The sequence below is a fragment of the Haliotis rufescens genome, unplaced genomic scaffold (genome assembly GCF_023055435.1).
Source record: "Haliotis rufescens isolate VD_foot unplaced genomic scaffold, xgHalRufe1.0.p SCAF_19, whole genome shotgun sequence".
Taxonomy (NCBI): domain Eukaryota; kingdom Metazoa; phylum Mollusca; class Gastropoda; order Lepetellida; family Haliotidae; genus Haliotis; species Haliotis rufescens.
In genome coordinates, this window is record NW_025963879.1 from 13,360,046 (window position 1) to 13,379,300 (window position 19,255).

The 19,255-nt window shown below is 40.1% G+C and overlaps 2 protein-coding genes across 2 annotated transcripts; both read right to left on the bottom strand.

Annotated features, from left to right (window-relative positions):
* Positions 1–2,631: 2,631 nt before the first annotated feature.
* On the bottom strand, positions 2,632–5,215 carry LOC124138973 (fucolectin-4-like). Its single transcript, XM_046505905.2, has 3 exons — positions 4,975–5,215; positions 3,117–3,338; positions 2,632–2,934 (listed from the first exon to the last, which is right to left on the bottom strand). Exons 1-3 carry the CDS (start codon positions 5,213–5,215, stop codon positions 2,699–2,701), a joined length of 699 nt encoding a protein of 232 aa, XP_046361861.1. The 3' UTR covers positions 2,632–2,698.
* Positions 5,216–8,691: 3,476 nt separating this feature from the next.
* On the bottom strand, positions 8,692–19,070 carry LOC124138887 (monomeric sarcosine oxidase-like). The gene is made up of 9 exons (XM_046505774.2): positions 18,822–19,070; positions 17,424–17,490; positions 16,908–16,964; positions 16,086–16,217; positions 15,759–15,972; positions 13,249–13,415; positions 11,642–11,828; positions 10,493–10,626; positions 8,692–10,036 (listed from the first exon to the last, which is right to left on the bottom strand). The coding sequence occupies exons 1-9, from the start codon at positions 18,919–18,921 to the stop codon at positions 9,880–9,882; spliced, it is 1,215 nt and encodes a 404-aa protein (XP_046361730.2). The 5' UTR covers positions 18,922–19,070; the 3' UTR covers positions 8,692–9,879.
* Between the last annotated feature and the right edge of the window lie 185 nt (positions 19,071–19,255).

Below are 19,255 nucleotides of genomic sequence, written 5' to 3' on the forward strand. Positions count from 1 at the left end.
AGGTCCACCCATGGTACGACCCCAAATATGTAGAGGGAGTCATGGAAAATGATAAATACAAAATTACTTTGAAATAGGCCCGTATACAGCATTAGACCTATCCAGGCTAATAAACCTAACCTTGTCCTTTTTTATAAGTCCAATGAAATCATATATATTATTGAATATTCTGTCCCTTTTGACCCTAATGTGATTGACAAGATTCAGGAAAAACATGGCAAATATTCAGACCTCACTTTCGAAATCTCACGCTTGCATTCCAAATACCAAGTTGTCCTACTCCCCATTGTTCCAGGGATACAGCCCTTCTGACAATCTGTGTAATGCAGAAGGCTGCAGTGTTGGGGAGTCTTCACATTCTCTGGGTGTGTTTGACAAGGCAGCACTTCCTGGTAGAAGTCCCATTCGCTGTCTGGGCTGCGTAGAGAGGGACCTGAGCTGATGATGAGCCTGACTGTGCCAGGATCACCCAAACCCCCTTTGCTGTATTTTTTATTTTAATCTATAAATAATAATAACAACAATGTATAAAGTCTATTTATATAACGCATCAGCTTCAATTTACCAATTTAATGCTTCGAATGGTACATTATTGATACCCCTTCAATGGATCAGTTCCCACTCATTCTCAGACCCGTGGGGAGAATACAAACTTAAGGTTGCCACGTTATGCGCTAGAAGGCTTTCAGCCATCTACTGCTTGGTGAGTCATATTTCGAAAAAAGTCAGTAGCGAAAGGAGACACCTCATGTAACCTGTGTTGAAGTGTGGGCCCGACCCTGTTCCTAATTGAAATATGGAGGAATATAGAGAAGGGGATAGGGTGTTCACCATAGTTGCCGAGTATGAATAATTCCTGCATGGTGACTACCAGAGAACATTTTTACACCTGCCGGAATCCTATATAGGTGGGCATTTTCATGATCACGATGAGTCTGACATGACACGTCGAGCTGTGCATATATTTGTGTTAATGCTTTGCAATGCATGATCAGATTGAATGAAGTTGTGCACATCAAAACATATTTTTACAGAGAAAGCAGTGTACGGTTGGGATTAAAGGCGGTCTGTGGGTTATGATTATAATTAAGAAAGCCCATTTCTTTACGTCACGAAGAAACGCCAAGTCAACGAGCCTGCCCCTCCCCAACCGTCTTCATTCAGCTTTTATGACAAACCTTGATTACTGAGGACCTATTCTTCCCCAGAATCCACAAGGGACAGCCGAGAGCTGAGAATGGGACGTGAGTGTAAAATTAGGGTAAATGTTTTATTCAATATTTCCTCGAGAGTCAGTAAAAGGCTAGAAATAACTAGTCTCAGTACAAATAGCCGGGCACGAGGTAAAGTCAATACTATTAGTTGCTCTGGTTGTTTATTTAAAGTTTCGTGAAAGTTCTTCACTCAGAGTCCCGTGACAGTTGTTAAAGAAGGATACATCTACTATCACTGGTACACATTCGCCTGTAGGAAGACTCCACATCATGTTACCAAAACAGGAGTATTGTATAACAATATCTATTGTTCCGGCTGATGGATTGTCGAGAGTCGAGAAGTACAGTAATTCCTCAATAAACTCCGTGATTTTATTTCGGCATTTCTTTATTTGGGTTTGAAGGCATTTGAAACTATTTTCACATTTTCTTTTGATGTTTCTTTTTCAACCTACGTTGTTCTTTTGGTTTTCTTTCAGTGCGTCCGTTGATCCAGTGTTTGTTTAAACCAAGCCAATATATAAATAGCGTTCGTTCAAGGAGTTTTCGTACGTGAAGTTATTTTGTGCAACAATTTAAATTGTGTATGCATTATCAAACCCCCATACAAACGGACGACAAGAAACTAAATGGAAACAATGGGAAAACTAAACAAAGGTCAACGGCAAAAATATGAAATTTCAAAGCAGTAATTGTTACATTCCTGGTTCCCTGGCGTAATGAATTATATTTCAGATGTCATGCTTTTCACGGATATCTGTCGGTAAAAGCAAATATTATGCCAATTATTTTCTGTGGAAAGGCCTCCCAGCATTCCGTATCCCCACCAGTAATATTGTAAATCTTGTATATGAAGATACTTCAGATTAGAACTGTACCTCGAATATTAATGCCCCTGGAATAACATACATGTGTGTTCTCGGCACAGAGTCTGATGCGAGTGTCAAAGCCACTCAAACTTTCAGTTGAGTGTTGACAAAGAAGTTACCCTTTGACGTATCATTAAAGGACACGTTTTAAAAGCACATTTCTTTCATTTAATTATTTTATTCATCACTACCTACCTGTTGAGGAAACTGTTCGAATCACTCTTTTGATTTTTTTCATGTTCACATATTTTCAGTTCGATTTATCAATGTACTTTTGTACATATATATTTTGTCATTTAGGTCAATAAAATACATTAGCTACATCCGATTGTCATATCAAATAGTTAAAAACAATTGTTCACTGGACATGTTGGGTGTTCTGAAACAATTGTTGTGGTTCCATCAGTAGCAATGAATTGTATGTCATGGAGCAGTATGTTGAGTCATACAAATAGTATTGGCATCACATTCATTTATTTTGTATGATGATAGCTACATAAATCAGGTATAGCATAGAGACATTTGGATATTATTCAAATAGTCTCAATCTCAACCAAGTAGTGACAGAAAGGCTTTCCGAAAATATTAGATAATCCTTTTCCAAAAGTGTCAGCCTCAGCAGTTGCAAAAGTCGTTGGCGACATAGAGATTCCAGTCGGCGTCGGTGACGACATTAATGGTCGAGGCCAGCAGCTCGCAGTTGGAAATGTTGGCAGCCAAGGGGGAGAAATTAAAACCCACACACTGAAGCCCCTCCTGGCATGCCCGGGCGCACATTTTGAGCGATGACGTCATCATTCTCAGCTTGTTAGAGGTGACTCGTGTGTTGATGTTACGACTAAATGTCATACCTGGAAGACGAAATTAAACCACTGCTATAGAAATCACCTTTGATCGACACATAAATGAATTACATGATACAATATGACGTATAAGTGCAAGATAAAACAACAGTTACATTGGACATATCTGTAGAAAAACAACATCAAAAACGCAATGCATATTCACTTTAGAAGAACAAACAACAACATACTGTTTGGAACCCCTATGACTTGGACTTCGCACAGCGTGAGCATGTCTGTATTGTTATTCCAGGGGATCTGTACCCGCAGGTAGCGTCCACTGAGGGGGGAGCGACAGGGTAGAGTCTCTGTCAGGCCCGTCCCCAGCGGGCCCGGGTAGTGGCGACAGACGAGGGCCTCGTTCATCGTTACGTTGTCAGCCAGGAGGATGTCGAAATCATGAAGACGTTCACCTTGGTTTGACAAAAAAGATTTCAATGTCAATGATGCAATGTGCAAGTACAAAGACTGAGCACCCTTTAATACTTCCTAAGATCACTTACTCATACATGAGTGCATAAACAGTCCCATAAATTTCTATTTTAATAACATTATTGAAGCAGTTTGCCCGTAAACTGTGTGTGTTGGCTCGCAAAGAACTTCCGATATATAAATGTCATTTTCTGACATTACCTATAGGATTTATGATCAAATTTCTAAAAAACTCTAAAACTAAAACTAATATGCACAAAGGTTTAGAAACATCTGCTTAACTTATAATGCTTATATTATGCCCTCTGTAACTCTGCCGCCCTGGTGTGAATTCAATGTGCTGTGCTCAACATTTACCAAAATTTACATTTAAATTTAAATTTACATTTACCAACACAAATATCGATATTGAGACAGCCATATTACTACTGATGATGTGTTTCGGTGCATCAGTGATGTATTTAGCGTTGGATAGCAAAAGAAAGCAGACATTCCCAACACATACGAACAAATGCAAATATTATCTTGCACTTTGAATATAATTCGAATTCCTCGGATGATATGAGAGGTTGGAACTCGTGACTTCATTCGCGCACTAAACCGTCTGACTTACTTCTGTTATAAACTTGATTGACTTTTGCCAATTCCCCTCCTCTGACTTAAACACCTGAACCAGTAATAAAATAAAAGAGACCTCATTCTTTTTCATCTATAGATCTATGCATAAAGATTCAGCGTGACAAATTGTATGACAAGAGGGGATGACTTCAACTTTCCCTTTAAGTCAAGAAATTGTCCAGCTGCTCCAGTCTTTGGTGTCTAAATTTCACAGCCTTTGAGGCTCAATCGAGCATGGGTTTGCTATGAAGGTTTAAAAGAGTGCCATACGATTCTTGCTCAAAAGTTGTCTGTTCAGGTTTACAAGTAAAGCTTCAAAAACTAGTCATGTGGAGTATCCAGATATATCCAAATTTGTCGCATCAGTGACAATAATGATGTCCGATGCAATTCCCTCAGGTTAACAATGAACTGTTTTTACATGTGTTTGTGGTGGGTGCCACAGGAGGGGCAGTTACGCTCACCTCTTCGCGAAAAACTGGTAACAAAACTTTTTGATAGTGATTCATGAACACATGTTCATGATATAGACAAAGCTGTGTGAGGACATTGTCTGTATTTCGAAAACCCTCCTGTTAAATTGAGTGGTTGAGTTATAAGGAATGCCTATTGACAAGGAAGCGTTGACCATGAAAAGAAATCCTTTTTCCTTAGTATTTGTGGAAACAGAATTTAACTGTATACACCACATTAAAAACATATGCTAGTAAGAACGCAAGTTTCATGAGGGGCTATGTTCTCTCTGCAGTGCGAAGTTTTGTTAACCTTGAGAGGAACAGAAAGGAATCTGGATAAATCAAAGGTTAAGCACCACCGGATTTTTTCCTATTACTATAGTTAATATATTATGCCATGACACATTATATAAAGTAATATGAGAGAATAGGATGTTCCTTAAGTTCTTTTTAGTAGTATATAAATTGAGGGGTTACGCTCTTATATAGCAGGAATACTAACATAAAAATGAAAACTTAAAAAGTTGTGAGAAAATTGACCAACCAGCAAAGTTTCTGTTTGTGATGACTACCTCTGAAACAAAGAGAGAGCAGCCAAGGTCCACTTGCCACCACAGATAAGGTTCTGACGGTGTCTGATGCCTAGTGCCAGTGCAGGACCCGTTCGGGTAGTGTGGGTCGCTGTTCCCATCCACTGCCCGGCTGGCGTTAGCGGACTCCCAAGTGCTGATTTGTGTGCTTGGTTTGTTCAGAGCCAGGTTGATACCTACCCCTGAAACTGCCATTGAAAACGTTATGAAAAATAAATTCCTTAGGCAGGTGGAAGTGGAGAAAGATTTTCATTGCACAGCGAAGGATCCGTGGTTTTGTAAAAGTGAGTGAGTGAGAGTGAGTATGGTTTAACGCCGCTTTTAGCAATATTCCAGCAATATCACGGCGGGGGACACCAGAAATGGGCTCCATACATTGTATCCATGTCGGGAATCGAACCCGGGTCTTCGGCGTTAACGAGCGAACGCTTTAACCACTAGGCTACCCGACCGCCCCTGGTTTTGTAAAAGAAGGATATTGGCATGCACATCACACAAGTCACAAGTGAACACATAAAAAACACGAGGGACTGGCACATGGTGATACGTAGGGGTATCTGAAAAAGGAGTTTGTGGGTAAGGAAGGGGAGGCCATTGCAGCATGATGTCATACTTACCCATGTGAATGAATCGCCATCCTAAAAGTACCGAAGCTGAATATTGAGTAAATTTTCTCATCTTAAGAGATTCAGAAACAAACGACTTCATATACATGGTACTTTGTACTCTGCTCACCCGACGTATGTATGGTGACTATCTGTGAAAAAAAAGCTTGCCTGGAATTGTGAAAAGCGTTATTCCTAACCATGGAGCAATACTCTGAGGGTGGAGTTGCTGTGAATGCAGTGTCTGAAGCCGCACCTTTGTGATATTTGCTGATGTCACATTTCCAATATAGAAAATGTAATTAAGAAACTAGTGACAGCAGAACTATAGACTGATTTGATATGACTGGAACTAATGATTGGCGGTGCTACATAATGGCACTAGTTATTACTCTTCGATTTTCAGTATATTCTGAAGAACTATTGTGAACAGTGTCTGTGTGTTGGCTCGTATAAACGATAATTGCATCAAGGCTATTTATGTTTTTGTTTCCTGACACATCGCAGGAGACCAACTGACTGTTGATTGTCGGTACAGTACCAAAGAATACACACACGCTTCGTTTAACATCTAATGACTTTATTACACTTCAGGGAAAAGTAACTGTGCTTCATATAAAGTTCAATAAAAATAAATTTATTCTGAAATCATATAATACATCTTTCAATTCATATTCATGAATACATCTGCTCGACTTTAAGGTCGTGATTAATGCACAGCACACAATTTGGATGTTTGCATGTTTGTTGGGAGCATGATACTCAGACAGTTTGGTTTAACCTTGAATAATGCTCTCGCAACGCAAAGCTTATAATCAACAACTGCGTGCAGTGGGTATGCTGTAAACACGAATGGAGCAAAACGAAGTTCATAAAAACACACAGTCTCTTTGGAAACGTTATCTTTAGCATCTCAGCACTCACGACCTGCTTTATGCCGGTCGCCCACGTGTCACGTCACGTCACGTCAAGAAGAAAACCATATTCGCTTGGTACATCTATGGAATCGATGCCAAACTGCCACTTTAACAACTGGGACAGCTCCTGGGTTGATTAATGACAGAACCGTATGCAACTGGTTCAGGGAGCACAATTTCCGGCCCCTACTTCCAGCAATACGCCCAGTTTTGCTTCCACGTCACGGCCAGGCATGGATGGCTTCGTGTCGACAGCATCTCGGGTTCAGAAGATGAGACTGGGACAGTATACTGTTCACAGATGAGCCCAGGTTTCACCTGGAAATCTCTGATGGTCGTGCAAGGGTCTACAGATGTCCAGGAGAACTTTTGAGAGAGGCTTGCGTTACTCAACATCGTCAGTTTAGAATGGTATGGGATGACATCACAACTCAGGGGAGTATGGCAGTTTGAATGGCGTACGTTACCTTAGACCTCTACTCCATAGAGCATGTCTGGGATGAGATGGACCGGCGCCTACGACAGGGCCAGATGCTCAGTTGGGCTATTCTTTGGTTGACATTTGTTTTCAATGCGTCGCCGCGGCCTCGCCTGTGCAAATGGTGGTCACTCCCGATATTGGCATTGTTACTTGACCCTTTTAGGGCGTGTCGCCCTGTCTCCTGTGGCTAGGTATGGGTTTTGTCAATACATTTGTAATGATTGATCAAGCGAACGGCCAAATATTATGTTATTATTTTCAATAGCATAACATTACACCACTTTATATGAAGCGCTAGTGTGGCAGATGACACTCCTAGAACTCCTGAGTATTTGTAACTCCATTGGTTGTGAGTTTTTGCACTGCTTTTTGCTTAATTAAGGCTCCTGGAAAGATTTGGGGGCACAGCTAATGTTGAAGGATTTGCAATCTCGACGGGGGTCCCAGGGTACGATTAACATGGCAGAAGGCTGATGAATTGACAGAAATAAATGAGTGTAGAAAAAGAATTGTTTTTACTTCTATCGTTATTCTAAACACAAAGCACTGAGTATACAGAGAAGCACATATATACAACTACCGCAGCAATCTGGCCCTAGTTCTACAATAACCAACCCGTCACAGACTCACCTAACCCTACCCAACTTAAGCACTGTTAATTTTCATTTGTATACAGTTTTTCTTATAAAATGGCCAAAACTGTTGATAAATAAAACATGTATTGGCGAACGAATATCCTTGATTCGTGTCATGTAAATGTAAAATCCTTTTGAATATGCTTTTCACATTAATACCCGTTCAAACTTACTGCAAGAAGCCCCCATACTGTAATGCATTTCATCACTGGTGACATCTTCTTCATAAACACTCTTTGGATGATATGAGAAATTGAGATGGCTTCTTTTCGGAAGAGACGTGACCATGATTGCGATGTCATTATAAATTTTAATTCACACACATGTGGACCTACAAGCTATTTGCAAAATTTAAAATTTGTTCTATTCAGAAACAAAGTCTATGACTACACTTCTGAGTGAGTGAGTGAGTGAGGAATGTGGAAGGAAAGCCCGAAGTGATGCAGGTCTAAGACGTTTACCACTTCGGTGAAACCCACGAGCACGGGTATGGTGCTGACAAACCTAGAAACATAATCGGGGCGAACCGGGATTCGAACCCACAATCATAGGTTTCTGGCGTGCCCAATGGACGCAACTCTGCACAGCGAATCGCGGCGCCTTAGACGACTGGGCCACCCGTGCCCCCTTACACTTCTGAAGTCCGGCCAATGTCATGATATAAATTTGTCTGCCGCTTGAAAGAAATCCCTCTTACCTTTGAAATATTCCTAATTTTATATCATAAAAGACAAATGAAAGTATATGTTATTCAAATTTTAATGGTTTCTCGAAAGCAAACGGGTGTTTGAAGGCATGTCTCAAAACTTAAAGGATTATGTTTTTGTCGGACATAGTATTTTTGAACTGTTTCCTAAACCCTCATTGATCGAGGCACTGATGGATCCAGATGGGAGTAGGTGGCGTGGGGTGCGCATCCCTACTTCAAAGACGTGCCAATAGGTGTATCTCTGTCATGTGATTACTATGTAGTGCAACAGCCACGATACATCTATACTCTGCAAACTCAACAATACAGAACAAAACTATTTCAGGCTGACAAAAAATATACATTTTAATATCATCAGGTTTTTTTCGGTTGCTTAATTATCAACACTTTGCCTGACTCTCAAACCTTACAGCATGTCCGTTTCTCTTTTGTACTGGATTCAAAAGCTTCATACAAATGTGAACAAAGAGATATATCGCTGGGACAGAAAATCTATCACCTAATCCTTGTCTCAAAGATTAACCATAATCTTTAGTACCACCAAGGAAGGACTTTTTTCATATCAACAGAAAGTACTTAAAATAAATTGAATTAATACCATGTGAATTCCCATGGGAATTTGTACACCACTCTCCGACACGGCAACCTTGAGGAAAACTTAACCCCCTGATCCATGTGGCATTTGTCACCAAATGCGATATATCCATTTACACATCTATCTCAAAGGTTCAGGACTGTTTGTCAAAAATGAAAGCAAACGTCATCTGGAGTTTACTGAGGAAACAATATTTGAAATGGTGGACTTCATCGTAGACAACATCTATGAGGTCATTTAGGCCAGAAGTAGTCATCCCCATGGGCATCAGATGTGCTCCCCTCCTTGCTAATCAGAATTTCTGCTCAGATTGGCAAAGTCAAAAGAAGGAGATTTGTCCAAGAAGTTTAATAAGAATCAGATTCGTTTGACATTGTTCAATACTAGTCGAACAGCCAATACATTCCCTCCCACTGATTTACCCATCCCATTTTGAAATATAAGAGACCTGTGATACCACCTCATCTGAGTGACAAAGAAATATACAGCAGTCTCAATGACAAGAGGGATGACTGAGTAATCAATGCTTATAGGTCAAAGGGTCAACGTCAAAATATGAATTGCCTGATTACAGACACACACCAAATTTCCCATGAATACATGAATAGGTGACTTCGCATTCACTAAAATATGAGTTCCAATATGTTTTACATTTGAATCCATACCAAACAAGTTAAGATTTTACAAAATTTATTACTACTGAAGTAAACATAAGACATTATACTTTGCTTGAAAATATGATATGTTCGTATTATGAACAAAGACCAACAAGAATGTTTCCATTATTGAATGATGGTTCCGTTCCATAAAATATGATTCACACGCTATATATTTTATTTACAATTACATGGGCGTGTTAACTGTCTCTATACGGGAAAGCCTGGTGGGAGAAGAACGGAAAATAAGCAGCCTCTTCTCTATAGTTTCGCCTCCATACCACTCCCCATGAAAAACGTTGGTTTGAAAGTGGGATCCTGAATTGCGTCTCTGGTGATGTTGAATTGACTGATGTCGTACTGGGTACGGCCGTCAACGGCGAGCTCGCTCAGGACTTTTCCAAGCAGACTTGCAAATCTGAAAAATGAACATTCATGGAAGTTATGGTTAAGATGAACGAGGGGAGACGGACATGTTTTAAGACGGATTCCAAGTTTCAAGATAGAGCTATGTGGTTTTATCTCGAATTCGAGTTATGAAATTGTATTGTATGTATTTATATAAAAAGGCAGTCGGATCGTAAATATGTTCGGGATCTGGTACATTATAGATAAAGGATCTCGAGATAAGGGGGTCCGACTGCATTTATCTTCTATGGATAAGAGAAAAGACAGCCCATATTGAATAATCCAACATCCTGACATCTTCTCACGCTCCTATCTATGGTCATACACACGTGGATCAAACTTTCTGTGCCAGTCTATGAATGTAGTTACAAATAATATGGAACAGGTCTTACACCCAGAATGTGCCTGAATATAATCCTAAATATGGTCACTACACGCCAGATGATGTATTCCAAGGAGTGCTCACTTGTACGCATGTCCAGCTCCACAACAAACGATGACGTCAGACCAGCCCTTGTATGAGCATGTGTCAACCACAAAGTTTCTGTCTGGAGGCATGGTGTAGAGGCAGGTCTTGGTCTGAAGGATTGGTCCCAAGAACTGTAAACACCAAACACAAATCAGCATGCAAACTAGCATACATGCGTTTAACTATCAACTGAAGACAGAATCATGATGAAAACGCAGGAAGCTGGATACACTCAGCTGTCATTGTGCAAAGAGTCAGCATCGGGATGCCGGGGCTTCGAGATACAGAAATGATGACAATAAGCATACAGATACAGAAGTCTGACCTATCAAGGAAGGGCAAAGTGAATCGGCACTAATCTGAAAACACGAGACTAGCGACGACTACTCCACTTTCGACGTTGTGTACACCATTGACGTCTGTTGGCAATAAGACGATTTGTAAGGTGCAGCAGAACGCGTGGCCGTCAAGCATGGACATGAGCAGCATGTAGACTATTTCTAATCGTCTGACCCAAAGCTCGTACTCCAGTAGCCTGATGAAAGTTTGTAGGAATTTGATTCGCCGTTTGGGTTCGATTTCGTAAAGCCTGGTTTCGGATCAATTGATCCTGTACTCTTGTCTTTGACCTGGGATGCCTGAACGGGGTCGACCGTCACCATTTTGGGTGTTCCATAGTCTGCTAATCAAAGACTGAGAAACTAGAACGTATTGGCCACTGCGCGCTGTTTCCAGTATGCCTATAGACGCCGCATCGCTAGTTTATACACAAACATTGAATGAATTGGATAAATCACAACTGTGTGGAATCAGAATCAATAAGATTGACAGACATAAAGGGTCCACATAGATTATCGACCTTCCCTGAAAGTGTCAAAATCAGTAATGACACCATGCGCATGTATGAGGCGTTTGTCTTATACTTGGCATTGACATTTATATTTCATAATCTACTTTTTGCAAAGAGTACATGGAGATACTCGAATTGCGATAGATAGTCGTAACACTACAATCGCCTTGTGAAAAGGACCCAATCATGTAAACTAAATTACCAGTTCCAAGCAATTACATCTTAGAAATGTTTGTGTATGTGGTTATCATTAGTGTATCATTGAAGTTAAGGTTATTGAGCAGTGGGACATCTACCTTAGGACAAATCTCCTCCAACAGCTCAGTACAGGTCCGCTCCCGAGCAGGATTCGGCTCAAATGTCCTCGATTCGGCGGTTACCACGTTGCCTCCAGCGTCGATCCCGATCTTCGACCCCGTGTTTCCGTGGATGGGGAGGGCGTAGATGTCGTAACGGGGGCAGTGAAAAATCCAAATGGGGTACCTATCACAGAGTGTTTCAACTTGTAGTTAAGTCATGACATAATCAGGACCATGAGGGATTTGTCGAATGCATTTACTTTGTCAAACTTCCTTAAAACTGGCGTGTTGCAAAGGCGTTATCCTTTTGAGAGTGAGTCATTGAGGTGGATTGTAACAGGATGTCAGTTTGAGGGAAACCCAAGGTTTACCAAAGTTAAACTAAGCATAATAATTTAAGGCCAACATTCAAACAAATACTTAAGAATCCACTTGGTATTAATTCGGCTTCACTCAAATACTTTCTGCAAATATACAGAATTGTCACTGCTATACATTAACATATTCTTACACCTTCTGCAGCACAAAAAGAACTTTGTGCATGTGGTCTTTAGGGTTATAAGTTACACATGTATATAGTTTACTTTGGTTTGTAGAACCAAACGCATTTTTGCTTGATATAGTGTATACTTTAAAGTGATAATTTCCTGGAACACCATCAACATGGATTAAAAGTGAACGTAAAGTATACGTTGTCATGCTACAAGCGTATTGTAACGAGAAGATGTATGTCGTGTGTGGTGTAAAACATTGTGCAATTAATAAATATGGGGACATTTTCGGAAAGGTTTAAATTAGAGGTGGCAAAGATAACAGTATGCTGAGTACGTGTCACAACTTAGAAGCCAAATGTATCGCGTCTATTGTTTTCAGAGATTTAAGATATCCATATAATGATCTCCAATGATGCTTTTTCCAGGGTTCAACTATGTTCGTCGCCTCTGGTGTTCATTTGTATAAACATCTTAATAACCTGCACTCGGCTGAAGTAGTGCAAACATCATGATCACATTCCTTCTCTGGCAGGTCTTCACTACTGCTACCCTCAACATGGTAATCTGTCACACCTGCATTGGCTTTCTTGGTATATTACCTGATCCTCGGTGCCAAAACCAATATGTGCGCATTGCAGACCATTATTGATTTTTGCCAACCGAGCCACTGATGCCTTTCGTACAGAAGGAACACTTGGAAATGTTAGAAAATGTTGGGAAATGTACAACAATTGAAAATCGGCGTTCTAGTATTTTTCGAGGCTTCGATCACAGATCTTTTTGTCCCTCGCCCCTCTTCCCCTTGGGTTTTAGATCCTGAGTATAACCCTTATACAGGGTTTTTTATCCTCTACATTACTCTCGACGGATTTGATTTTGTCTTTTAAATACGACCATATAGGAACGAATGGGCTGCCTAGTTTTGAGCGATCATGTTTCATTCCTAGTTTTTTATGCTCTGAATTTACAAACCCATAACGTTTCGTTACTTAAATCAGAGCTTCTGTTTTGTGCAATATTAAGAAGTGTAGTATTACCTCTCGGAGTTCTAAGCTAGACAATGATATCAAGGAGACCATCCAGCAAGTCATGTTCAGTGTTTCTACTCACTTTTCCTTTGTGAACTCCTTCATGTGCGGCGTGGCGTAGTACGTCACCTGCTCCTGTGTGACGGTGACGGGGACGTGGACGCCGATTGTCCCCAGGACCGAGTTGAGCCACCCCCCTGCCGTCACTATCACCTTCCGGCACTCGAATACGCCCTTCGTTGTGTTAACCTAACAATGATAAGCTCAGTCAACACCCACAAAACCTGGATTTTCCTGTTCAGCAAGAAATGGGAAACTTTATCAACCGATATCGGTCAAATATATCTATATGATAAAGAGCTGAAATTGTTTGTCTTTATGCTTTAGTCTACAATGATATATGCAAATGCGTTTGAAGATATTATAATATGAGGGCTCACTTGGGCGTCAGTCACGGTTCGTCTGTGTATACTTCAAGATAAGTTGTACATACATGGCATTACAGCTTAGCAAGTTAAGGACGTGAAATTACTTTTTCGGTCAACGTGTAACGTACGTACAATGGCGTTGATTTTGAGCATGTCATGTACAACTTTGCAACATGCAACTTCGTACACCACTATCCCACATGTCAGACTTTTGGGAAAACTTCATTCCTTGATCCATGGTTATTTACTTACAAAACGTGGTGACCATAGGTATAGTTACATATCTATCTTCAGAGTTCAGGTTAATTTGTCAAAAATGAAAGCAAATGCCATCTGAAATTTTCTGAGCAAACAATATGTGATATGGGGAAAGACATTTAGTCAAGAAGTTGCCATCCTCAAGGGCACCGATTGCGCTCCCTTCTTGCTGATCTGTTTCTTGATGCACATGAATCAGAATTTCTGCTCGGATTGGCAAAGTCAAACCAAGGTAATTTGGCCAAGTAGTTTAACTTCAGGTATACCCATGATCTGAATATCGTTCAATAACCATCAAATAGCTAATTCCGTTCCACTGATTTACCCACCTGAACTAGAAATAAAGGAGACCACTGAGGCCGCTTTCTCTGTTTCAAATTTAGATCTATGCATAAAGAATCAGAATGACAAGACACTCCCCACAAGACTGTATGACAAGAGGTACCCTGGGTACAATGACATTGATGTTTAGCATGTAATATACTTAAATGAAGTTGATGTTGTGCATGCAATGTACTTCAATGACGTTGCTATTGAGCATGTAAAGTACGTACAAAGACGTTGATGTTGAGCACATGTTGTACTTCAATGACGTTGATATTTTGGCATGTAAAGTACGTACAATGACGTTGCTATTGAGCATGTAAAGTACGTCCAATGACGTTGCTATTGAGAAAGTAAAGTACGTACAATGACGTTGATGTTGAGCATATAAAGTGCGTACAATGACGTTGATGTTGAGCATATAAAGTGCGTACAATGACGTTGATATTTACCATGTAAAGTGTGTACAATAACGTTGATGTTGGGTATGTAAGAAACGTAAAATGGCGTTGATGTTGGGCATATAAAGGACGTACAATAATAACGTTGATGTTCAACATGTAATGTAATTCAATGACGTTGCTGTGCAGCATGTGAAGTGCGTACAATGACGTTGATGTTGGGCATGTAAAGTACGTACAATGACGTTGATGTTGGACATATCAATGCGTACAATGACGTTGATAGTGAGCATATAAAGTGCGCACAATGACATTGGTGTTGGGTATGTAAGAAATGTATAATGACGTTGATGTTGGGCATTAGAGGACGTACAATGCCGTTGATGTTCAGCATGTTAAGTGCGTACAATGACGTTAATGTTGGGCATGTAAAGTGCGTACAATGACGTTAATGTTTAGCATGCACGTACAATGCATTGCTATTGAGAAAGTAAAGTACGTACAATAACGTTGATGTTGAGCATATAAAGTGCGTACAATGTCGTTGATGTTGGGCATGTAAAGTACGTACAATGACGTTGATGTTGGACATATCAATGCGTACAATGACGTTGATGTTGAGCATATAAAGTGCGTACAATGACGTTGATGTTGAGCATATAAAGTGCGTACAATGTCGTTGATGTTGGGCATGTAAAGTACGTACAATGACGTTGATGTTGGACATATCAATGCGTACAATGACGTTGATGTTGAGCATATAAAGTGCGTACAATGACGTTGATGTTGAGCATATAAAGTGCGTACAATGACGTTGATATTGACCATGTAAAGTGTGTACAATAACGTTGATGTTGGGTATGTAAGAAACGTAAAATGGCGTTGATGTTGGGCATATAAAGGACGTACAATGACGTTGATGTTGGACATATCAATGCGTACAATGACGTTGATAATGAGCATATAAAGTGCGCACAATGACATTGGTGTTGGGTATGTAAGAAATGTAAAATGACGTTGATGTTGGGCATGTAGAGGACGTACAATGCCGTTGATGTTCAGCATGTTAAGTGCGTACAATGACGTTAATGTTGGGCATGTAAAGTGCGTACAATGACGTTAATGTTTAGCATGCAATGTACTTCAATGACGTTGATATTTTTGGCATGTAAAGTACGTACAATGACGTTGCCGTTGTTGGCCCTAGTGAGCCTGGTAGCAGGGCAGTTCTCTAGGACTGTAGCCCCGTTTCCCCGGGCCAGCTGAATGTGGACAGCGTTCCCCACAGCAGCATCTACGAGGCCCGCCTGCTCCTGGTACAAGCCCACGATATCTGGACCCATTGTGAACTGGGGGTAGCGGGCCATCAGTTGCAGGTTTGACAATCTGTCGTATCTGATGAGGAAAGGACGAGTATTATACAAATTGTAGGCACCTGCGTACTCAAGGACGGAATAGAACCAAAAATGAAAGTGTTATCATGACACCCACTACACATAATAACTCACTTGATGTTGTTCCTGTCCATTGCTACAGCGTACTTCTCCATGATGGCCTCAGTCTGTCCCTTCCTAGCCAGCTGCAGACCCCCGGTCATCCATACAACCTGCTGGCCTGACTCGCGCTCTATCTGGCGCCAACTGCTCTTGGACAATTTCAGCATTTACTACTTACACGACCAACTGACACTTTGATGAAATCACAGATTCGATCAGTTTGATAAATATAGAATAATAAACTTGCTCCCGTGTAATACCAATGTTATGAAACGAGTGAAAAGTTTACACGTATTAATTTAATACCATACAACGGCCCATCTTTAGAATTCGGGAGTCTGTTCCACAACGTTGGAACTCCCATACTTTAACATAGACTTACGTCTGTCCTCACAGTTTACAGTCACGTCAGAATATCTATGACGTAATGTTGCAAGACACACCGGCGAAACAATGCTATGTGACGTAAGCCTAGCAACAGGGTTGCTTGTCATCGAGTGTGCATGATCTCCTCTCATTGATCTGTCATCTCTACACGCACTGTCGTTGAATTAGCCAAGTGGTGTTTTCAATATTTGTTTGTGAAACATGTTCCCACAGTACATCAGCAGGTGTGTTGGTATTGAACACTGTGTAATACCACTTGTTATTAAACGGCTGATCTCTTCACGGGCGAGTAATAATTGAGCGGTTCATTATAATTATCTATAAGTCTGCGACTTTTGTCACTTTGGGATTTCTTTCAACACACCGTGATTTTATTGGAATACTGTTGAAAGCAACATTAAACACAACTAACTCACTCACTCACTCACTCAACACGCTCTCACTTACGCCTTGAAGGTGTCGGGGGTGAGTCGGGTGTAGCGGTCATCATGGTACGTCAGGCGGCTGTAACAATAACCTGTACATTTACCTTTTGACCCTTTTATTTCTAGAATAATCCGCCTCGATTATCTGCCGAAAGAGATGCCATTCGGCGTAAAAGGCAAAATAGCGATACAAACTTATATGAACCAATGTCAATCGAGTTACAATAATCTTTGCACTGAGATCCCCTCGTGCAACTGGCCTCTGGGATAAGACGTGGGGGATTCAAAATAATAACACTTAATGTTTAGTGTGAAGAATACACTATATTTTATAGCTATTGATTATAAGCGTAGCAGCAAATCATAATGACATTGCAGTGCATGAATACATTATCATTGTAAATTCAATTATTCGCTCTACTGAAGTTACTGCTTAGAAACAAAGTGGTAACTCATGATAACATTATTGTGATTTAGTACATCATCTATGTATGTAAAGTTTTGTGTAAATTTCAGTTCTCTGATGTACTAAACTTACATGATCCTCGATACGTCTTGTGAGCCTCCTCTTTCATGACCGAGAGAAAACTGCTCGAGACCAAGGACTGAAATAAAAAATACAACGCCTTAATATATAATTACAATAGTGAGTGAAGGAGTGAACCATTTTTTCGAATTCATTTTCAGCTGAATAAATTCTTGCTGTTTTGTTTTTCGTTTTCCCATCGAATTAAAGTAGATCGTTCTTTCCTGTGTATCCAAACGGGTATACTTTGGTTTGGTTTGGTTTCCCGCCATCATTGCCGTTTCTATATTAGACAAAAAAGTATGAGAAAAGACAACCAAGAAATATAGATGCAAACAATTATGAAAGGTTCGTTATGTCATCTCTAGTGATCTGTAAGGTTTTCATTGACAAATTTACAGTGTACTACCTCAGGATTTTGAAACAGAATACATCACTTCCTCTTGTTAGAAGTCATTGTCATTGCAGCAGGACCGATAGTCAAGGAAGGCGTACACCTATATTTGTATCAGTTTGGAAGCTTACACACTTGTTTGAAATGGCACTTCCGTTGTCGGTCTTTTTAAGGTAATGAGATGAGATAAAACATATTATTTGAGAAGAAAAGAAAATATTCTAAGGATTATATATTTTTAGATTGATTTTACTCTGAAAACCACAGTAACAATGAGAATCGCTGAAAGAAAGATTTTCCGTCGTAAAGGTTTTTTTTAACTTTCTCGGTTTTACATTTTCAAATAATTATAGTATTTCATCACTAAATCCACAACAAAACTTATTGATATTCAGTTATACATTTATATACTTTTCACCACTATTTTGCCTTTGACGCGCACTGGAATTCGTTTCGGAGGATAATCGAGACAGATTATTCTCTGGCATTGACGTTTTAGTATAGATGTAACTTATTACATTTTGTTAAACGAAGTTTTATTTATGTGTCATCAGGCAAGGTGAAGAAATATAGCGTCATGTCATTCATATGTCACCTCATGTACAAAAATGCTATGTATCATCACAGTGAGTGATAGGTTTGGTTTACCCCTCTTTGAACTGTATTTCAGTTATATCACTGTGTTTCAGATTCGCATGGGAGAAAATCCCGAAATGATGCAAGTCTTGTACTGTATCGAAAGCCAAAAGCACTGGTATGGAGCTGACATAACTAGAAACTTAGTCGAACCCACGATCTCATGTTTTCCACAAGCCTAAGGGACGCAACCCTGCCCAGTCTTAGTTGACTGGGCCACCCTTGCCCCCAACATACACAAAGAAACAAGTATTCATATCATACTTGAATACTTGTAATAATATACTTTGAAAGCAGTACACGAACGTCAAGTTACTAAATGCTTGACTATCAAATACAGCAAACTAGCACGACTAAATATCTAAATAAAAAAGTCTCACCTGAGCTGGAACGCTTTGACAACCAGTATAGAGCTCCGCTGCCTATCCCTCCACAGCCAATGACAATGTACTCAAAATACTGTCGCTTAGATGCAGCCATTGTGCAATATATACGAGACAAGTGGAGGAGAGCCTGTGTACACGCTGCTCGTGATCGGACCCAACAGCTGCTCAATTGTGCTGTTGTGAGACTACATGGAGCTCTATTATCAACAACAGTTAGGTCAAATGCTCCAAATAGGACAACTGAAGCTCTGTGACTATCCATGCAATATAACGCACAATATGCATAATATAGAGCGGAAAGTTGGATTTGTAATTTGTAATGTTTATTAGTGGAGTAGATTATCTTTAACTCTGCTGGTGGGTTGAATATTCATGTCGCGTAGCGTGTGAAAACAGATCAGACACTGACATCGGTTGGAGTTACTTGA